Source organism: Podarcis pityusensis (genome assembly GCF_964106645.2).
Source record: "Podarcis pityusensis genome assembly, chromosome: 10".
In the NCBI taxonomy this organism is placed as follows: domain Eukaryota; kingdom Metazoa; phylum Chordata; class Lepidosauria; order Squamata; family Lacertidae; genus Podarcis; species Podarcis pityusensis.
The window spans coordinates 23,695,952-23,713,597 of NC_138035.1; the positions used below are offsets into that span (position 1 = coordinate 23,695,952).

Sequence of the window (17,646 nt, forward strand, 5' to 3'; positions counted from 1 at the left end):
TACCTTATTCATTGTAACCAGACTTTAGGTTGTAAATTGTAAATTGGAGGTAGACGTAGTTTGTACACCATCACTGTTGTCCAAACACACATACTTTTCTTTCTTGTGAAAGTTCAGGGAGGCAGGGGGAAGGGTTCTGCAAATATTTGATGTTGTTCCAATTAGACTGGAGAAACCTAACTATAGGCTAATAATGTGACATCATTAGCAAATAATAATAATAATAATTTTATATATATATATATATATATATATATATATATATAAAATTTATAAGGGTCGCGGGTGGCTCTGTGGTGTAAACCACTGAGCCTAGGGCTTGCCAATCGGAAGGTCGGGGGTTCAAATCCCTGCAACGGGGTGAGCTCTCGTTGCTCGATCCCAGCTCCTGCCCACCTAGCAGTTTGAAAGCATGCCAAAGTGAAAGTAGATAAATAGGTACCGCTCCAGCGGGAAGGTAAACGGTGTTTCCGTGCGCTGCTCTGGATCACCAGAAGTGGCTTAGTCATGCTCGCCACATGACCCGGAAGCTGTCTGCGGACAAACGCCGGCTCCCTCGGCCTATAGAGCGAGATGAGTGCCACAACCCCAGAGTCGTCCGCGACTGGACCTAACGGTCAGGGGTACCTTTACCTTTATTATTTATAACCCACCCATCTAGCTAGTTTTCCCCAGCCACTCTGGGTGGCTCACAATCAGATATTAAAAACACGATAGCGCATTAAACATTAAAAACTTCCCTAGACATAACTCTAGGTCCAGCTGAGTCGCAAGTTCTGAACCAAACTGGGGGAAACTGAGTGTTAGCTGAGTCAGATTGAGAAGCTCTGCTGCTCTGCCTTAGGCGGCAAAATATTTGGGGCTGTCCCTGGCATGGGAAGCAACTTTCCTTTTCAGGAGGCAACATGTGACTATCTCTGCAAGCATATACACACTTTCCTGGGAGTAAGTCCCACTGAACTTAGTGGGGCTTGCTTATAAGTAGACATGTGTGGGACTTAGGGATGGGTGAATCTTGTCAGTAGGGCTGGGCAATATCTAGTTTTCAACATTGTGATGTATCGCCAGGTAAACATCACAATATACCGATACATCACAATGTCTGAAAGAAGAACGGAGCTATGCAGAGGCATTGACTAGCTTCCTGGTTTTTCCTTCATCATGATTTTTGCCAGCGCCTGCTCTTGTAATTCGCTGCCCCCTGCATGAGGCAGGGGAGAACGGAGACGGCAGTTTTAACAGGGGCTGCAGGAATTGAGAGAAGCATTGGCTGGCTTCACAGTTTCCCCCCACATTCTGATTTTTGCATAGCACACACACATCATCACCATCATCGTGATTCGTGATATATTGCCAGGACAAAAATTATATAAACTGATATCATGATGTAGATTTCAAACCAGTTTAGGACAATATATTGATATATTGCCCAGCCCTGCATGACGGTTTTGATTTATCACTTTCCCAATCCTAAGTTATCACATTTCCACTTTGGTTTGCAAATCTTTCTTTTTTTATAAAAAAAAAAACCCTCATAAGAACCCATCAATGTCAATTTATCCTGCAATACACATTTTTATACTCAAATTTGCCTATTATGTACAGTTGTGCAAAGCAGTTTCCCTTAGCTTTGGAGGATACAGAGGCTAAACAGCTCCCATTTCATGCTAATTGGGCAGGTCTAGGATGCTGGAGAGGAACAAGGGTGGCTCTGTGGTCTAAACCACTGAGCCTAGGGCTTGCCGATTGGAAGGTTGGTGGTTAGAATCCCTGCGACAGGGTGAGCTCCCGTTGCTCGGTCCCTGCTCCTGCCAACCTAGCAATTCAAAAGCAAAGTGCACATAGATAAATAGGTACCACTCCGGCGGGAAGGTAAACAGCGTTTCCGTGCGCTGCTCTGGTTTCACCAGAAGCAGCTTAGTCATGCTGGCCACATGACCCAGAAAAACTGTCTGCAGACAAACGCCGGCTCCCTCGGCCTATAGAGCGAGATGAGCGCCGCAACCCCAAAGTCGTCCACGACTGGACTTAACTGTCAGGGGTCCTTTACCCTTACCTGGACCCCTGGTCTCTCTCCCCTAGCTGAAGAGAGGACCCCAGCTGTAGAAATAGTAAAGGGTGCTTGACCCACTGCAACTCCAGACCACTACACCATGAACCTTCCCATTGGGAACTACAATTCCCTGGGAAAGGGGATGCCTGTTAACCTAGTTTAAGTCTAAGCAAGAAGATCAAACCTATCCATTCTTAAGGAAATCAGCCCTGAGTGCTCACTGGAAGCACAGGTCCTGAAGCTGAGGCTCCAATACTTTGGCCACCTCATGAGAAGAGAAGACTCCCTGGAAAAGACCCTGATGTTGGGAAAGATTGAGGGCACAAGGAGAAGGGGACGACAGAGGACGAGATGGTTGGACAGTGTTCTCGAAGCTACCAGCATGATTTTGACCAAACTGCGGCAGGCAGCGGAAGACAGGAGTGCTCTGGTCCATGGGGTCACGAAGAGTCGGACACGACTAAATGACAACAACAACAACAGCCCTTCAAAACTAGCCACCCTAGCTGACAGCCCTGTTTCCCTTAGCCACATTTCTCAATGGCAGAAAGGCATTGGAAAGAGTTAACTGAGCCTTTGACTCAGAGACAGGTGATCCAGTTAATTATCTAGCCAGGAAAGCCAAGAGGCTGGAGGGTGGGGCTTGCAAGGCTGGGCTGATTAGAGGGTAGTTGAGTTGGAAGGCGATCCATGGGAAGTCAAGGCTAGAAGGTTCTCCTGATTGATATTTCTGTTGTTGTTCTCCTTTGTAGCTTTTTTTATTATTGTTCTTTTTAAAAAATATTACTCTGCCTTGAATCCTACCTGACTTGGTCTCCTGTTGAATTGGCTTTGGACTAAATATGACTCGATTGTAACAGGATTGTTTTCACACAAGAGGGGCAAGGATAACAAGTCTTTTTCCCCCTGCTGGCTTTCCTGTGAGATGCGCCACAGAACGTCTCTGGCAAAGACTGAAAAAGGTAAGTGGGTAGAGGACAGCTGTCTCTTTTCCTGAAGGGCTCTCAAAGCGGCAATGGGGAGTCTCTGGCGCTCCAGAAGTTGATGGACTGCTGAGCCTATCGGCACCAGCTTGCAGTGGCGTAGCGTGGGTTGTCAGCACCCGGGGCAAGGCAAGTAATTTGCGCCCCCTCACCCGGTAGGGGCAGAGAGCTGCGCCCCCCCCAGCGAGCGCGCCCCCCCCAGATGTTGTGCCCGGTGTGGCCGGCCCCCTCTGCACCCCCCACGCTACGCCACTGCCAGCTTGTGTACGCAAAGGTCGGGGTGTGTGTGTGGAAGCTGTGCTCCAACAATATCTGTCAGGCCACAGGTTACCCATCCCTGTCTAAAAAAGAACATGTTTTAAATAATCTTTGTTTACTTCCGGGTATAGAATCATAGATTTGTAGAGTGGAAGGGACACTGAGGGTCACCTAGTCCAAATTCCTGCAATGCAAGAATCTCAGCTAAAGCATCCATGACAGATGGCCACTCAACCTCTGCTTAGAATCCTCCAAGGAAGGAGAGTCCACAACCTCCTGAGGAAGACCGGTCCACTGTCAAACAGCTCTTATTGCCCAAAAGTTCTTCCTGATGTTCACTTAGAATCTCCTTTCTTGCAATGTGATGTGTATACTTCTAAGAAGCTTGGTGCAGTAAAAGTATATCTGGCTGGAAGGATTGTCAAATGCTTTTTTACTCCTAAGGTTACTGCTGAGTAAGCTTGTGAGCACAGAGATGGCAGGGGGACACTCACAGCCTGGACATTGGGAATAGAGACAGCAATCTAGGCATTAAAAATGGGGGAGGTAGACAAACCTCTGCAGTGTTAACTGCTGATTTGGTAGTCTTGAATTTTCTGTTGCAATGGGGGGAAAGCAGAACTCAAAATATGGTCTTAGTTTTGCAAGTGGGCCCTGAGGCATTTTGGAAGTTTACAAGTCAGTCCCACTTCAAAACATTTGAGTGACGCTGCTGTAAGCAAAGGCCAGGTGGAAACCGAAAGCTGATTGAGGAAGAGGCAAAGTCTGAAAGCATTTGCAACAAAAATAAAAGGCCTTTAACCTCTGGCAGTACTGGATAAGACAGGCATATGTTCCTGGAGTAGTTTGCGCTTGTTATAACTCTGGTTACTTTAAGGGGAAGGTAACACACCAGAAAGCAAACTTTAAGCAACCATTAGGCTCAATTTACAAACCAATATATGGCTAGATGGGTCTTCCAATGGGGTGGCCATTGCTAAAAAGAGAGAGCATAACATGTAACATTTGCATATGCTAATTTATATGTATAGTTGTAAATTTAGAAATGGCTATAATTTGACATTGCGGGAAAGACTGTAACCTGGGTGTGCCTGCTACCCAAGGGCTCAGGGTTGCTGGGCAATGCAAAGGTGCCTTTTCTCTCTCCTTGAGGTTCTTTAGCCTGGATCCGGACTGGCTAGCCCTCCCAAAAGATGATGCCTTCCAATGAAGAACTGTCCTTTGGCAGCTCTTAAAAAAGAGGACAGCCATCCTTAAAGTAGGACACATGGCCACCCTAGTTTCTGGTCAATGCCTCATGACTGTGGTCAGTTCAGTTTGAGTGTAGCAAACCCTCTGCGCTCATAGTCATTCTACGTGGATCTAGTTCTTCTTATCTGTGGCATCTCTCCTCTCCTAAAGTGCTTTATTGCCTCCTGATGCTCTAAAAACATCCTTCTGGGGAGGGAGCATCATTCAGTGGGATGTCCTTATGCATGTGATGAGTACATGCAATTAAAAAGGGAGCAGGTGATGGATGGGTAATTCCTGCTGGAGACCCTGGATAGCTGCTGCCGGTCAGAATAGGGCAGGGGTGGGCAACCTATAGACATCCAGATGTTGGCTGACAACTCCCATCATGCCTGACCTTGGGCCGTACTGCCTAGGGCAGATGGATTTGGACTGACAACATTGGCCTAGAATGAGTTGGTATAAGGTAGCTTCCTGTATAAAGGCATTGGCTAATCTCCTTGACGCGATGCTAATGAATGTCTTAACTTTACGTTTCAGGTTAAAGCTTGGAATCATTGTTCCCCAGCTGGTCCTTCTCTTTCCCGTGCTTATTGAAGTGGGGGAGGTCTTCCAAAGAGGACTAGCGCCAGATGAAACAACAGACCCATCCCTGAACACTCTTAGACTCCATTGTCATGCTCTTAGACTCCATTGTCAGAATAGAATTCATCTGGTATTGGTTGGATGAGGCTGACAGGTGGATTGAGTATGGGAAAAAGGTGAGGTACCCTTCTTCTCCTGCTGAGCCAAATCTTAATGACTCTCACTGAGTGGTCTCTTTTACTGCCCTTCGTAATAGCACAGCTACCCACCTCCCAGCCGGCAATAGTCCTGCTACTACTTTCACGGCCTTCTCCTCTGGGGGAGTCCAACAACACCTGGAGGGGAAGACTGGCCTAGGGGCTGACAAAGACAAGTCGCAGGAATTGTGGGAGTTGTAGTCCAAAACAATTTGGAGGGCATCTGATTGGGAAGGCCAGTTTCAAAGTTTGCTGAAGACTCTTGAAAATCAAAAAGCTCAAAGCCAATGGATACTCTGCTATCTCCCTTTCCAACACCTCTCTGTAGCATTTGGAGCACTGTGCTGCCACAATATCATCGGAAGAATTGGAGGCTGCTTACCAGGCAGACCACAGAGGCGTTATCTTCTTCCATGCTGGTACTCAGCTGTACGAAGTAAATTTCCAAGGTAGTGTATCATCCTCATTAAGGTAGGGGGTGGCATAATGCCCTTCTGATCTCTACATTCACAAAACTTGTTGCTGTTTTTGGTATTTCTGCGTTCTACCCGTCCCAACACAAAAGCGTTGCTAGTTATGAGGCAGCAACTTGTTTCAAGAGAAGAGGAAATGAAATTCTCCTGCGTATACCTTGTACTTGCAAAGCTGAAACACAGTGTTTTTGCTTTCAGTATCTAGCAAGGTCTTGCTGCCGTTCTGAGGCCCAATCACTGCCAGGTGCACAAAGGACAGAGTAAAGGGAGGAGGCAGCTGCAACTAATAGGAAGGCCAACACTTAAGCAGAGGAACTGCCCACAACCAAATAAATAACTTTTAAAATTGTGCAGGATGATTGAGAACAGCAGCCTTTAGCAGGAGAGATTCCTCTGACATAACTCTTGACTCCCTCTCTTTTTACCACACTGAAGGTGTTCCATGTAGATACCTTGCCATACAAAAATGGTGCTAGTTTCTGAGAAATTTAACATGTGCTAATCTAAAAAATGACTCAGTCCTTGGTCCCATTGTTCATAGTAACGATTTCTAAAGCTCGAGAACAAGCTGTTTCATTACAATGTCTTCCTCTACATACACTTTGTCGAGTGAGGGCAAGGACAACCAGATTTTTGAATGTGGGCCTGCTGTAATGCATTGGCTCGATGCAAACCTGGTGAAGTCCACAGAGGACTCTATTGCTGTTCTGCACATAGGGATTTGCATTTGTTTGGATGTGCTTCCAGGCAGTCATTATTCTGTAGGAGAGATTCAAATGCATCCTGGAAACTTAGCTTTGTAAAATTAAAGTGGATTAAATGCACTGCCAAAATAGCACAACAGATCCACTTCAATCAATCAACCAACCAACCAACCAACCAACCAGGACTTTCTATAGTTAGGAATGTGATGGGAACATGCACTGAAAAGTGGGGTGAACAAATGATTAACAGGAAGGTGTATAAAAGATAGTGCAAGCAAATCAGGGCTAGTGTTCATTGTTGTATACCGTATTTTTCGCCCTATAGGACGCACCGTCCCATAAGGCGCACCTAGTTTTTTGGGGGGGAAATAAAGGGGAAAAAATTATTTTCCCCCCCAGGCGCGGGGCTGGGGCAGGGGAAGCCCGAGCTTCCCCCGACCCCAGCCCCCAGAACAGGCAACTCTCCGCAAGCCGTGGGAGCCCAGTGCCTTGCGGAGAGCTGCGCGAAGCCTGGAGAGCGAGAGGGGTCGGTGTGCACCGATCCCTCTCGCTCTCCAGGCTTCAGCGAAAGCCTGCATTCACCCCATAGGACGCACACACATTTCCCCTTCATTTTTGGAGGGGGAAAAGTGCGTCCTATGGGACGAAAAATACGGTAAATACCCTGCAAAAAAATGGGTGGGGTGGAAACAAATGCTCAGTAAAGACCTTTCCACAGGTTTTGTGCAAACAAATGGGGATGAATGGTCACTCAGCAGGTCCTTTGGAGTAGCCCTGGTTTTTCTGAAGGTGCACGACCAAAGTGAGAGGAGCTGTATTGTGATCATATCTTAGGGAGAAAGCAGGACCCTGTACTGTTCAGTAGTTCTCTGTAATTAATTCTAAGCTGCTGATGCACATGAGATTTTTAACATTGACCACTACCGTTTCCCTCAAGAGATGGTCCAGAGAAACCTGTACTACCGAACCCGGAGAAGAGTCTGCAGGTGGCCCAAGCTTGTGCTCTTTGGAGGAGGACGTGACAATGAGATGGGGTATTGGATATGTTTTCATTCTCAGCCTAGCTTGGTCAATGTCTACTAAACTGTTTGTGCATATTTGAGGGGGGGGGCAAGATATATTTTTTTAATATTTGACTATGTGACTTGGATTGGGCGTAGATTGCCTCAAATGTCTCCTAGCGGTGGGATATAAATGTTTCAAATAAAACCTAAATCAATGCATGCAAAGGATATGTGTAAAATAGACATAGGATCCCTTTGGTTGAACCATGGCTACAAGCAGCAGATGAGCAAGGTGAGCTTGCTTCTCTTGTGTTCCAATTTTTAGATAATGGGGGGGGGGTATGGTTTGCCAGGTGGGTTGCCAAAAAGAAAACCAGGGCAAGGCCTCCAGGAGCTTCTAATAGAAGGGGCTGCAGTTGCTGCAGCTTGACATGGCAAACTGCACACTTCAGAAATTATGCATCCATGCAAGTGATAGAACAATGCCCCTGTGCCTTTTATTTCTTAACCCTACATCTAGCTTAAGAAATCAAACATAATGCAAAAGATGCTTAATTGTATTGAAACTTGAGTTAACTACTGGGCAAGGCTGGGGATATATGTGTTGAATATTAGAGGGGAAAGTCTTGATCCTCCAACAATGGAATGAATTGCCTAGTAGTTCAACAGTGGAACCAATTTCTGCTTCCTCTTCTCCCGGCTATTAGATGATTGTTTTGTCTCTTGTCTGCAGCAGTCGTTTTGAGTCTTCTCTTCCCACCCCTTTGTTTCCTTCAAGCTGGGACCGATCAGCATTGCCTAACGTAGGCTATAAGGTATTCACATTTCCCCCTTACTACTACACAGCTGACCAAAGGCCTGTATTGGTACATCTAGCTTGGTTCTGGAGAGCTAGCAGTGGCTCTCCAGGTTTTCAGATGGGGGCATCCCCTGTCCTACCTGCAGATTCCAGGAATTGAACCTAGAGGCTCTGGCATGTAAGCTGATGTTCTGCCACTGAGCTATGGTGCTTTTCAGCTGCTTCCTCTGTATGAAAAGGAGAGCAGCCCACTAGCACAAGAAGAGTAAGAAATGGGTGGCAGTGTTGGAGCTGAGAGCTGAAAGGAGCTGAGTTAAGTACCTGCTCAAGTGAATGCATTGCCAGGTGGGAGACAGAATATAGAGACTGAAGTACTATGGGCTAGTGGTAAAGTTAACATTCTAAAGAGACAATTTTTTTAAAGAAAAACATGAAACATGAAAATGAACAATTTCAATCGGTGCGAAGCAATGTTAAACACAAAACAGGGTTTGTGTTGTTTCAGAAGAGTGATGTATAAATGTGAGAAAATAAATGTCTGAAAACAAATATGGAATGGTTCATTTCACTATGATTTGTGCCTAGCTGGTGGAGATCTCTGATTCTGCTGAAGAATACAATGAAATTAAGGAACTCTTTCAGAAGACCATGGAGGGTTATGTTATCCACAGACTCCAAAGGATTCAGAACCCGTCTCTTTGGCAAGTCTTCCAGTGGTTCGTATTTGATTTCCTTCTCCTCCAAGGGATGGGAGATCATGGTATGAGAGTCTAGAAATGGTTTCGTCTCTTTTTGTGGTGAAGGGGGGATACTACTATAATTGGCTATGACTCCTTACTTGACTGCTATTCCTCGATCATTGGGTGGGAATTCAAATTTTGCAGCCTGGTGTCACAAATATGTAGCTGGCCATGGATTATATTTTGAGGGAAGCACATTGATATTTCTTTGTCATGTTTCAGTCATACAGAGGTTGACTTGCCCCTACAGCATCCACCTGGGCATTCAAAGCAGCATCAGCACAGACTGGAGGATTATGGGGTACCATTATCCAAAGGGATTCCATCTCACTCACCAGGATACCCATCCATGCCAGTGTTGGGATTAGTGTTTGGGACACAGTGGCCACCCAACCTGCTGCCCAGTAGCATCCCTACATGAGTTGGCAGTGGTGGTCTCAGGTGTTGGAGAACTCCCGGACAATTGTTTCGGAGGATTTATTTAAATATGTGACTAGTATCACATGTAGGTTGCCTCTGAAGTAATCTCTTACAGAATCTGACCACCATTCTTTCCAAGAATCCCAGCAAACAGCAGCCTTCCTCAACCTGATTCCTTTCCAGATGTTTGAGTCTACAGCTCCCATCTTCCCTGACCATTGGCCGTGTTGACTGGGGCTGATGGAAGCTGTTGTCCAAAATGTTTGGAGGGCACTAGGTTGGGGGAGTTTGCACTAAGTGGTCCAACAGAAATTGGCCAGTGGCTGCCTAGTGACCATAATCTCTACCACCACCCAGTTCAGCTATAGGAGATAGAATGAGCAGTGAAAACTAGCTGTAAGTTGTACTCCAAAGGTGAGACTGTGCAATCTTGGCAAAGCCTTCACTCCACAGCAGTCTGATGATTCCCTTGTCTAATGGAAGTGCCCATAATAAATTATTATTCTTAGCCCACCCATCTGTCTGGGTTTCCCCAGCCACTCTAGGCGGCTTCCAACAGAACACTAAAAACAGTATAAAACTTCAAATATTTAAAACGTCCCCAAACAGGGCTGCCCTCAGATGTCTTCTAAAAGTCTGATAGTTGTTTGTTTCTTTGACATCTGAGGGGAGGGCATTCCATAGGGCGGGTGCCACTACCGTGAAGGCCCTCTGCCTGGTTCCCAGTAACTTCGCTTCTCATAGTGAGGGAACTACCAGAAGGCCCTTGGTGCTGGACCTCAGTGTCTGGGCTGAATGATGGGGGTGGGGACGCTCCTTCAGGTATACTGGGCCGAGGCCATTTAGGGCTTTAAAGGTCAGCACCAACACTTTGAATTGTGCTCAGAAATGTACTGGGAGCCAATTTAGGTCTTTCAGGACCGGTGTTATGTGGTCTTGGCGGCCGCTCTCGGTCACCAGTCTAGCTGCCACATTCAGGATTAGTTGTAGTTTCTGCGTCACTTTCAAAGGTAGCCCAATGTAGAGCGCATTGCAGTAGTCCAAGTGGGAGATAACCAGAGCATGCACCACTCTGGCAAGACAGTCCACAGGCAGGTAGGGTCTCAGCCTGCATACCAGATGGAGCTGGTAGACAGCTGCCCTGGACACAGAATTGACCTGCGCCTCCATGGACAGCTGAGAGTCCATAATGACTCCCAGACTGTGCACCTGGTCCTTCATGGGCACAGTTACCCCATTCAGGACCAAAGAGTCCTCCACACCTGCCCACCCCCTGTCCCCCAAGAACAGTATTTCTGTCTTGTCAGGATTCAACCTCAATCCATTAGCCGCCATCCATCCTCCAACCACCTCCAGACATAAAGGTTTGCTTGGTGTAGAATTTGGATTTTAATGTAGAGTATACATAGTTACAATATAGTAAGCTGGTAGATCTTGGGAAAGTAATTATTTGACTACTCTGCTAGAAAAAAAGTGTATAAAATTATGCTGGCAAATGTGTAAACAGACTTGCTGATCCTTTCATTGCATTGCCTGAGAGCTGGTTCAAGGAAAGGAGTTTTAATTCTTGGGCGCATTGAGTTTGACTCGGAGTGTGTGTTTATTTTTTTATAAAGTAGATGCTTCTGTTTCTAGGCAGAAAGAGCAGATGAAGAAGATGAATGGGGGGGACAAGGTAGACGAAAGGTTATTGTTCCATGGCACCAGCAAACGCCATTTGCATGACATCTGTGGGCAGAACTTTGACTGGAGAATCTGTGGGACCCATGGGACTCTCTATGGAAAAGGTACCAATTCAGAGCGGGCAGGAAATGTGCGTAGCTGTGCATGTTTTCTCCATCTAGTGTGCAATGAACCTGAGAGGAACACACACACAAATTGCAAGGACCATACCATACCCTGTCTATAGCCTGATATTAAGTCCTCAGCAGAATTTAATCCTTTCCAACACCAATCAAGTACAAAAAAGTGTGTTTGTTGAAAGTCCGCAGCAACGTGGAAGGCTTAGGGGACCTTGGTGATTCTTCTTTTGCCAACTGAATATCTGTGATTGAATGATCTCCTATATCCACTTGCTTCCCTGCCCCTCCTCTTCAGAAGTCTACTCTCCACACCTTTGTGGTTGCCCTGTGCAAGTCACCAAATGGGCTGGCATTGGAGGTAGGCAGAGAAAGCAGCTGTGTGAGCACAAAGGCAAGAGAATATCACAGTGAGCAAAGCACACACCCTGCATCCAGAACAGCCTCAATGGGCTATTTTGGAGGGTTCCCCCCACACCAAGGGTTTCCATGAGCCTGTTGATACTCCCTGTTGGGTGTGGATGATGCTATTTTGGCTATGTGAGCAATGGCACTTGCAATGGAAGATCGAAAAGGAAGGGCGTGGTCTAAAATGTTCAAGATGATTATTTGTGCAGCAATCTCACATTGGCTTGCTTGATTCTTACAGACATCTCTTCTTTCAGGAAGCTATTTTGCCAGAGACGCCAGTTACTCACATGCATATTGCCAGTCGGATACCCACATCAGGAGCATGTTTGTAGCTAAAGTTCTGGTTGGAGATTACGTTCAAGGAAATCCTGCTTACCTCCGCCCTCCATCGAGATCTAACCAATCGAACAACTTTTATGATAGCTGTGTGGACAACGTTCTTGATCCTTCTATTTTTGTCATCTTTGAGAAGTATCAGATTTACCCAGCATACATATTTGAGTATCAGCCAGTGTCCCATTGTGTGGTCATGTAAAGGGCAGCAATCCTCCTCCTCTAAACATGGACTTGAAATCCTTTTTTATATATCTAAAACTTTAACGATTTCTTATTTAAAAGGCTACTGTGATTTATTTTACTTCTGCATATTAAAAACGTTACATGTTACAAGTGAACAACCCATATTCTTAGCTGGCTTGTTGGCATTGCTTAAAGGTTACTGGAGCTGAAAGGTTTTTGAGGGCCCCATGCTGACCACACCCATCTGGCACCACTCCTGACTGCTTGTATAATTGACCATTGCCTTCACTCTAAAGCAGGAGTGGGAAAATTGTGGCCCTTCAAATGTCATTGGGACAATTCCCATCAGCTCCAGACTGCATAACCCAGAGTTTCCCAAACTTGGGTCTCCAGCTGTTTTTGACTACAACTCCCATCATCCCTAGCTAGCAGGACCAGTGGTCAAGAAGGATGGGAGTGACTGGAGGCCCGTTGGTCCCCCCAGCCCTGCTCTAAAGTGTAGCCAAAGGTGGCTTTGGTCCATAAGTCCTTTTATATTCACATAAGATGGGCACAAGTGCCAAAAAAACATACAATGAAGGAACATTCTGATCTAGAAGATTACTTTTTTTAATAAGTAAGCTACTCCAAATTTCACATCCAGTTTTGCTTTGAATGATTGCCACCATCATACTATGTTTCCTAACCTTGCATCCAACTGTTCAAGTTCATCAGAGATTTAATCGAAAATGTTCTTTAATGTTTGTTACACAAGGCAAAAATTTGAGACAGCAAGTCAAAGAGAGATCCTCCGTCTTATACGAAACAAAAACCACAACACCTTGGCTCTCCTCCATCGCAATAATAGTGGCAGTTGAACACTGACTTGAAACTACTCTTCTGAGCGGCCCTGATTATCCACATTTATCTTGGACAAATTGTGGAGGGTTGGCATAGGAGAAATCTAGGGACTTGCAGAAAGATTACAATGATGCTGTTACTAAATTCAAAGCTAAAAGATAACAAGGAACAAAGATCACTAAAACCAAGCACACGGTAGTGGATGCACCATTTTCAGTATTCATCATGAAAAGGATACTCTGGATGGTCCTGCCACCTGAAACAAATTGAAGTCACAGTTAATAGTGGCAGCTAACACCATAAATAACCACAACAGCAACATCCCTCCACCTTGACCTCAGGCTTGCTATTGGTATGATCTACTGCAGGGGTAATAGATGACCTTTCCAGATGTTTTGAGCGGCAACTCCCATCAGTCACAGCTGTGGTCTGTGGTAGAGTATTGTAGGAGCTGTCGTCCAAAACATCTGAAGTGATCATATTTTATGTACAGTGGTACCTCGGGTTAAGAACTTAATTTGTTCCGGAGGTCCGTTCTTAACCTGAAACTGTTCTTAACCTGAGGTACCACTAATGGGCTCTCCTGCTGCCACGCGATTTCTGTTCTCATCCTGAAGCAAAGTTCTTAACCTGAGGTACTATTTCTGGGTTAGCGGAGTCTGTAACCTGAAGCGTCTGTAACCCGAGGTACCACTGTATTTCAAGGGTTATTTCTTCAAGTATTGCAATTAGGGTTGCCACCTGTGCTTTATAATATGGGGTGGTTCCTTATTTTAAGGGAAAGTGTGGGACTTGTCCCTTATTTTGGCTGACCAAAGGTGGCAACCCTAGTTGCAAGCAGTCCGGAATGTTTTCTTTTAACTGGAAGGTAGGTGGAGAACATTTTCAAATCCCTAGAGTATGGCAATTTGTTGCCTCCAGAAAGAAGTCCCCACACAGAACTAAATGCACCATTTTGAACAGAAAAGGTGATCTGTGCTTAATATGTATGCTTTAAAACTTGGTGCAAACAGGCCTCCTGCAATATGAAGGATCCATTAGAGTAAGTATTCATATGTAAAAAGATGATTTTACTTATCAAGACACAATCTTTGAATCTGAGAAGGTTTTTTAAGCACAAGTGTTTGGCTTTTGGAGAAAACATGGGTCAGTTTGGGTTATTAAGATCAAACACCTGATTTTCACTAATGATTCCCTGACTATATGTGGTACAAAGTGTAGCCAAACCCTGCATGTATCCCAACTCCTTGAGTCAGCAAAGGATAAACTTATCTGGCTCTCATTTCTGTTGCCTCTTTCTCCCTCTTCCACTATGAACTGGCAGGCAGCCCATCCAAACCTGGCTGCACCCTCTAATTGAACTGCTGGGACTCAAACCTGGATGAGTTCGGTTTGGTTATGTAAGGGGACATTAATGTCCTGACTGGCTTCCAGGAGTCTTGGGAGTGATGATGTTAAAGCTGGCATCTACTGGTGCATTTGTTTTGCCAAGGCCGTTTCACTGCAGACTTCAGTCGTGCAAGTCCTTGGGCAAGAGCTAGCCAAATGTAATACAATACCATGGGCTCCTAAAGCTGCATTGCAAGTGACCAACTTTCCACATTTCCTAGAACACATGGAGGATGTTCACAAGTTTCAGGATCAACAGAATGGCCATGTTAGGGATCTGCCAGCAAACTGGAGCATAGCTGTGATTCCCAGCTTACTTAAGGCAAGGAAGCACATCGTCTTGTGCAGGAGGACAATGCTTTGACTTAAGAGCTCCCACTCCATGTAATGAAGAAGACAGATCAGCTGCAGCTAGTCTGGACAGACCTAAGAGCATAAAGGAGCTAAGCTACCAGTACTGTCTGGTGAATGGTTTATGGCAGGTGGGGAACCTAAGTCCTACCAGATGTTGTTGGACTACAACTCCCATCATCCTCCAATGGGCCATGTTGAATAGGGCTGATGACAATTGGAGTCCGAGACACCTGGAAGGTAGCAGGTGCCCCATCCCTGGGTTATAGGGAACACATTCCTGTAAGAATCCAAAGCAATTGGTTGATATTTCTAGGGCCAGGGACTGTCAACTTTCAGTGGTGCCTTATGCAATGCAAAATCCTTCATTCTGCAGAATGTTTTGGCACCGCCTGTAGTGCAGTGCCACCTAAAACCACCTTTGCAGGGACAGAGAGAGAGAGTGGAAGTCATGCACGTGTGAGAAGCAGCCTATCAAAGGGAAAATCTTATCCAAAGCCAAAGAGGCCCTCCTTCCTTCCGTAGAGTGGGTTTTTGGGTCCTGCACTGAAAACATCAGGAAAGGCCCACAGTTAAGCTGCGGTTATCACATCAGTACAACTCATGCTTCTACATGCTGCATATCTAGATTTATACTTACATTAACATCTCCACGTAGCGGATATTTTTGTTCAGCGCTTCAATCTCTTTCATTTCTTTGTCAGTAAGGGAAAAATCAAAGATCTTGGCAAAAGAGAGAGAGAGAGAGAGAGAAACCACCCATTATCCTACATTTATGCAACTGATGGCTAAGCCTGTGTCTTAAGTGTGGGCTTGTCCACACTGACCTTTTGCCCTGCTCGTTCCGGACTTTAGCGCTCCATGTCTGTCAATTTGGGTTTTCTGCAGATTGACGTTTGCTCTGATTGAGCTTTACAGAGCATGTTTTTGTGGAGCAAAACAAAGGGTGCTCAGACCTAGGGCTTTAAATTGAGAGCTGTGCCCTTAGCCTCGCCTCTGGCCTAAAAGGTGATGGATGCTGGACAGCAGGCACACCCTCATTCTCGCAGCCCCTGCAAAAGGATCACATGAGCAGCACATGATAGTAAAGTTTGTGGTGGAATGAGAGCAGCCATAAGGGCCATAGCTCAGTGGCAGAGCATCTGCTTTGCGTGCAGAAGGTTCCAGGTTCAATCCCCAGCATCTCCAGGTATGGCTGGGAATGCCTTAAATCCTGGAGAGGCGCTTCCAGTCAGTGCAGACAATACTGATTCAGGTGAGCCAATGGTCTGATTCAGTATAAGGTAAATTCCTTAAATAACCAGAATGGAGGACAAATTCATGCATGGGCACTCAATATTTGATGACTTGCATGGGGATCATCTAGTCCAGTTCACAAGTACCCTGCAAGGTAGGTTAGACTGCGAGTTTGTGACTGACCCGATTTCAGCCAGTGAGCTTCAATCCCAAGAAAAGATCTGAATCTACAGCAAGCCAACCACTCTGTTCCCTACGCCAGAGTGGTGGGCTTGCTGTAGATTCAGATCCTCAGATCCTTATTATTTTGGAATAAAGGCAGGTACAACTCCACCGAGGGCCGCAGCATGTGGAAGAAGGCATTATGGAGTTCCCCAGGACCAGAGGGAGAATCACCCAAAGGAGAAAAGCCATCTGTGGTCCCTCCAGTGTTCACTGGTCTTCAAGAAGTGGGCTAAGATCCACTGCTGGGTTGTATCCTGGGCCAAGATTATATGCCAACGGCAATACTATCATCAAAGTAAAAAAACAACAACCGAAAGTGGGTCCCAAGCACATGGCTGGGCTAAAGGCAGGTCCCTGGTTTGAAAAAGTTGAAGAAGACGGAAGTTGACAATTAATGTATTGGTTTTGTTTTTGTAACGGTGGAAGTTGTTTTTAAAAAATGGGGGGGGGGGAGAATTGAACAGGTTGAAGACTGCAGACATGGAGTGCTATTTCTGCCTTGTTGTCAAAGACCCTTTCGGAAGTTGCATGGTTAGTGGGCTTTGCTACCTTCTAGTGAGGTGGGGAGAAAGAACAGCAGGTGATTTGTCACACAGAGCAGGCTTTTTTGAAAGCTTACCTGGAAGTTCTCTCTAATGCGCTCTGCGGTGAAGCTCTTGGGGATGACCACCACCCCTCGCTGGATATTGAAGCGGAGCGCCACTTGGGCCGCCGTCTTGTTGTATTTTTCTCCAATGGCCTTTAACACAGGGTCCTCCAGCAGCGGAGGGGAAGACACATTCACCCTTGTTGTAGGAAAGGAAAGGAAATAAGCCTAGATTTGCCTTACATGGCAGTCTGGTGGCAGAAGAAGAATTACCGTATTTTTTGCACCATAACACTCACTTTTTTCCTCCTAGAAAGTAAGAGGAAATGTCTGTGCATGTTATGGAGCGAATGCCTACAGGTGGCGGGGGGATCTGCTGCAGTCGTGAGCAGAGGATCTATGGTTCCCCTTCCTTCCCTCCTCCGTGGCTCGCTTTGAAATAAGTGTGTAAGCGGCTCCTGTCTGGTTGGCTGCTTTAAACTGTGCTCTCTGTCCCTCTCTCCTCCCCACTCAGCTCGCTAAATAGCAGCAAAGCTTTTCAGCTCTCTAAGCCGGGGAGGAGGGAGAGAAGCAGAGCCTGCTTGTTTTAAAGGAGCAAAGCGGGAGAGGAGAGGAGCCTTCTCCTCTTATACCCCTCTTCTGCATTATTAACAGCATCCTTCTCTACCCACCCCACGCGTGTTCCTTGTCCCTTGAGTGCTTTTCCTTCCCTCCCCACTTAAAACATGGTTACAAAGCACGGATCCACATGGATCCTCAGGATTTTTGCATTGGGCTACCCCAAACTCACCGTCAGATCACATGTCTTTGGCCACAGCATGAACCACAAAAATCATACATCCAC

The 17,646-nt window shown here is 45.9% G+C and overlaps 2 protein-coding genes across 4 annotated transcripts in view; one reads left to right on the plus strand and one right to left on the minus strand.

Annotated features, from left to right (window-relative positions):
* Positions 1–2,729: 2,729 nt before the first annotated feature.
* Positions 2,730–12,325, plus strand: LOC308486852 (protein mono-ADP-ribosyltransferase PARP12-like). 3 transcript variants are annotated; one of them, XM_081024067.1, is made up of 8 exons: positions 2,730–3,015; positions 5,065–5,285; positions 5,635–5,755; positions 7,421–7,517; positions 8,221–8,302; positions 8,872–9,002; positions 11,082–11,233; positions 11,911–12,325. In XM_081024067.1, exons 2-8 carry the CDS (start codon positions 5,202–5,204, stop codon positions 12,189–12,191), a joined length of 948 nt encoding a protein of 315 aa, XP_080880193.1. In that variant the 5' UTR covers positions 2,730–3,015; positions 5,065–5,201; the 3' UTR covers positions 12,192–12,325. The 3 variants fall into 3 exon arrangements, with proteins under 3 accessions (XP_080880193.1, XP_080880195.1, XP_080880194.1); XM_081024069.1 differs by having other exon boundaries at positions 8,872–8,991; positions 11,086–11,233; XM_081024068.1 differs by having other exon boundaries at positions 8,224–8,302.
* Positions 12,326–12,756: 431 nt separating this feature from the next.
* Positions 12,757–17,646, minus strand: part of AKR1D1 (aldo-keto reductase family 1 member D1) — a 37,582-nt gene continuing 32,692 nt past the window's right edge. Inside the window, exons 7-9 of the mRNA XM_081024066.1 lie at positions 16,836–17,001; positions 15,396–15,478; positions 12,757–13,271 (exon numbers count right to left, since the gene is read on the minus strand). Coding sequence (XP_080880192.1) covers positions 13,229–13,271; positions 15,396–15,478; positions 16,836–17,001 — 292 coding nt within the window. The 3' untranslated portion in view covers positions 12,757–13,228. The remainder of the gene's footprint in view (positions 13,272–15,395; positions 15,479–16,835; positions 17,002–17,646) is intronic.

Excerpts from the sequence above, each read along its gene's own strand:
- LOC308486852 (XM_081024067.1), top strand. The coding sequence starts at position 5,202 with ATGCTCTTAGACTCCATTGTCAGAATAGAATTCATCTGGTATTGGTTG. Across the intron at positions 7,518-8,220 it reads GGACGTGACAATGAGATGGG|CAGTCGTTTTGAGTCTTCTC; the intron begins GTATTGGATATG and ends TCTTGTCTGCAG. Across the intron at positions 11,234-11,910 it reads TGGGACTCTCTATGGAAAAG|GAAGCTATTTTGCCAGAGAC; the intron begins GTACCAATTCAG and ends CTCTTCTTTCAG.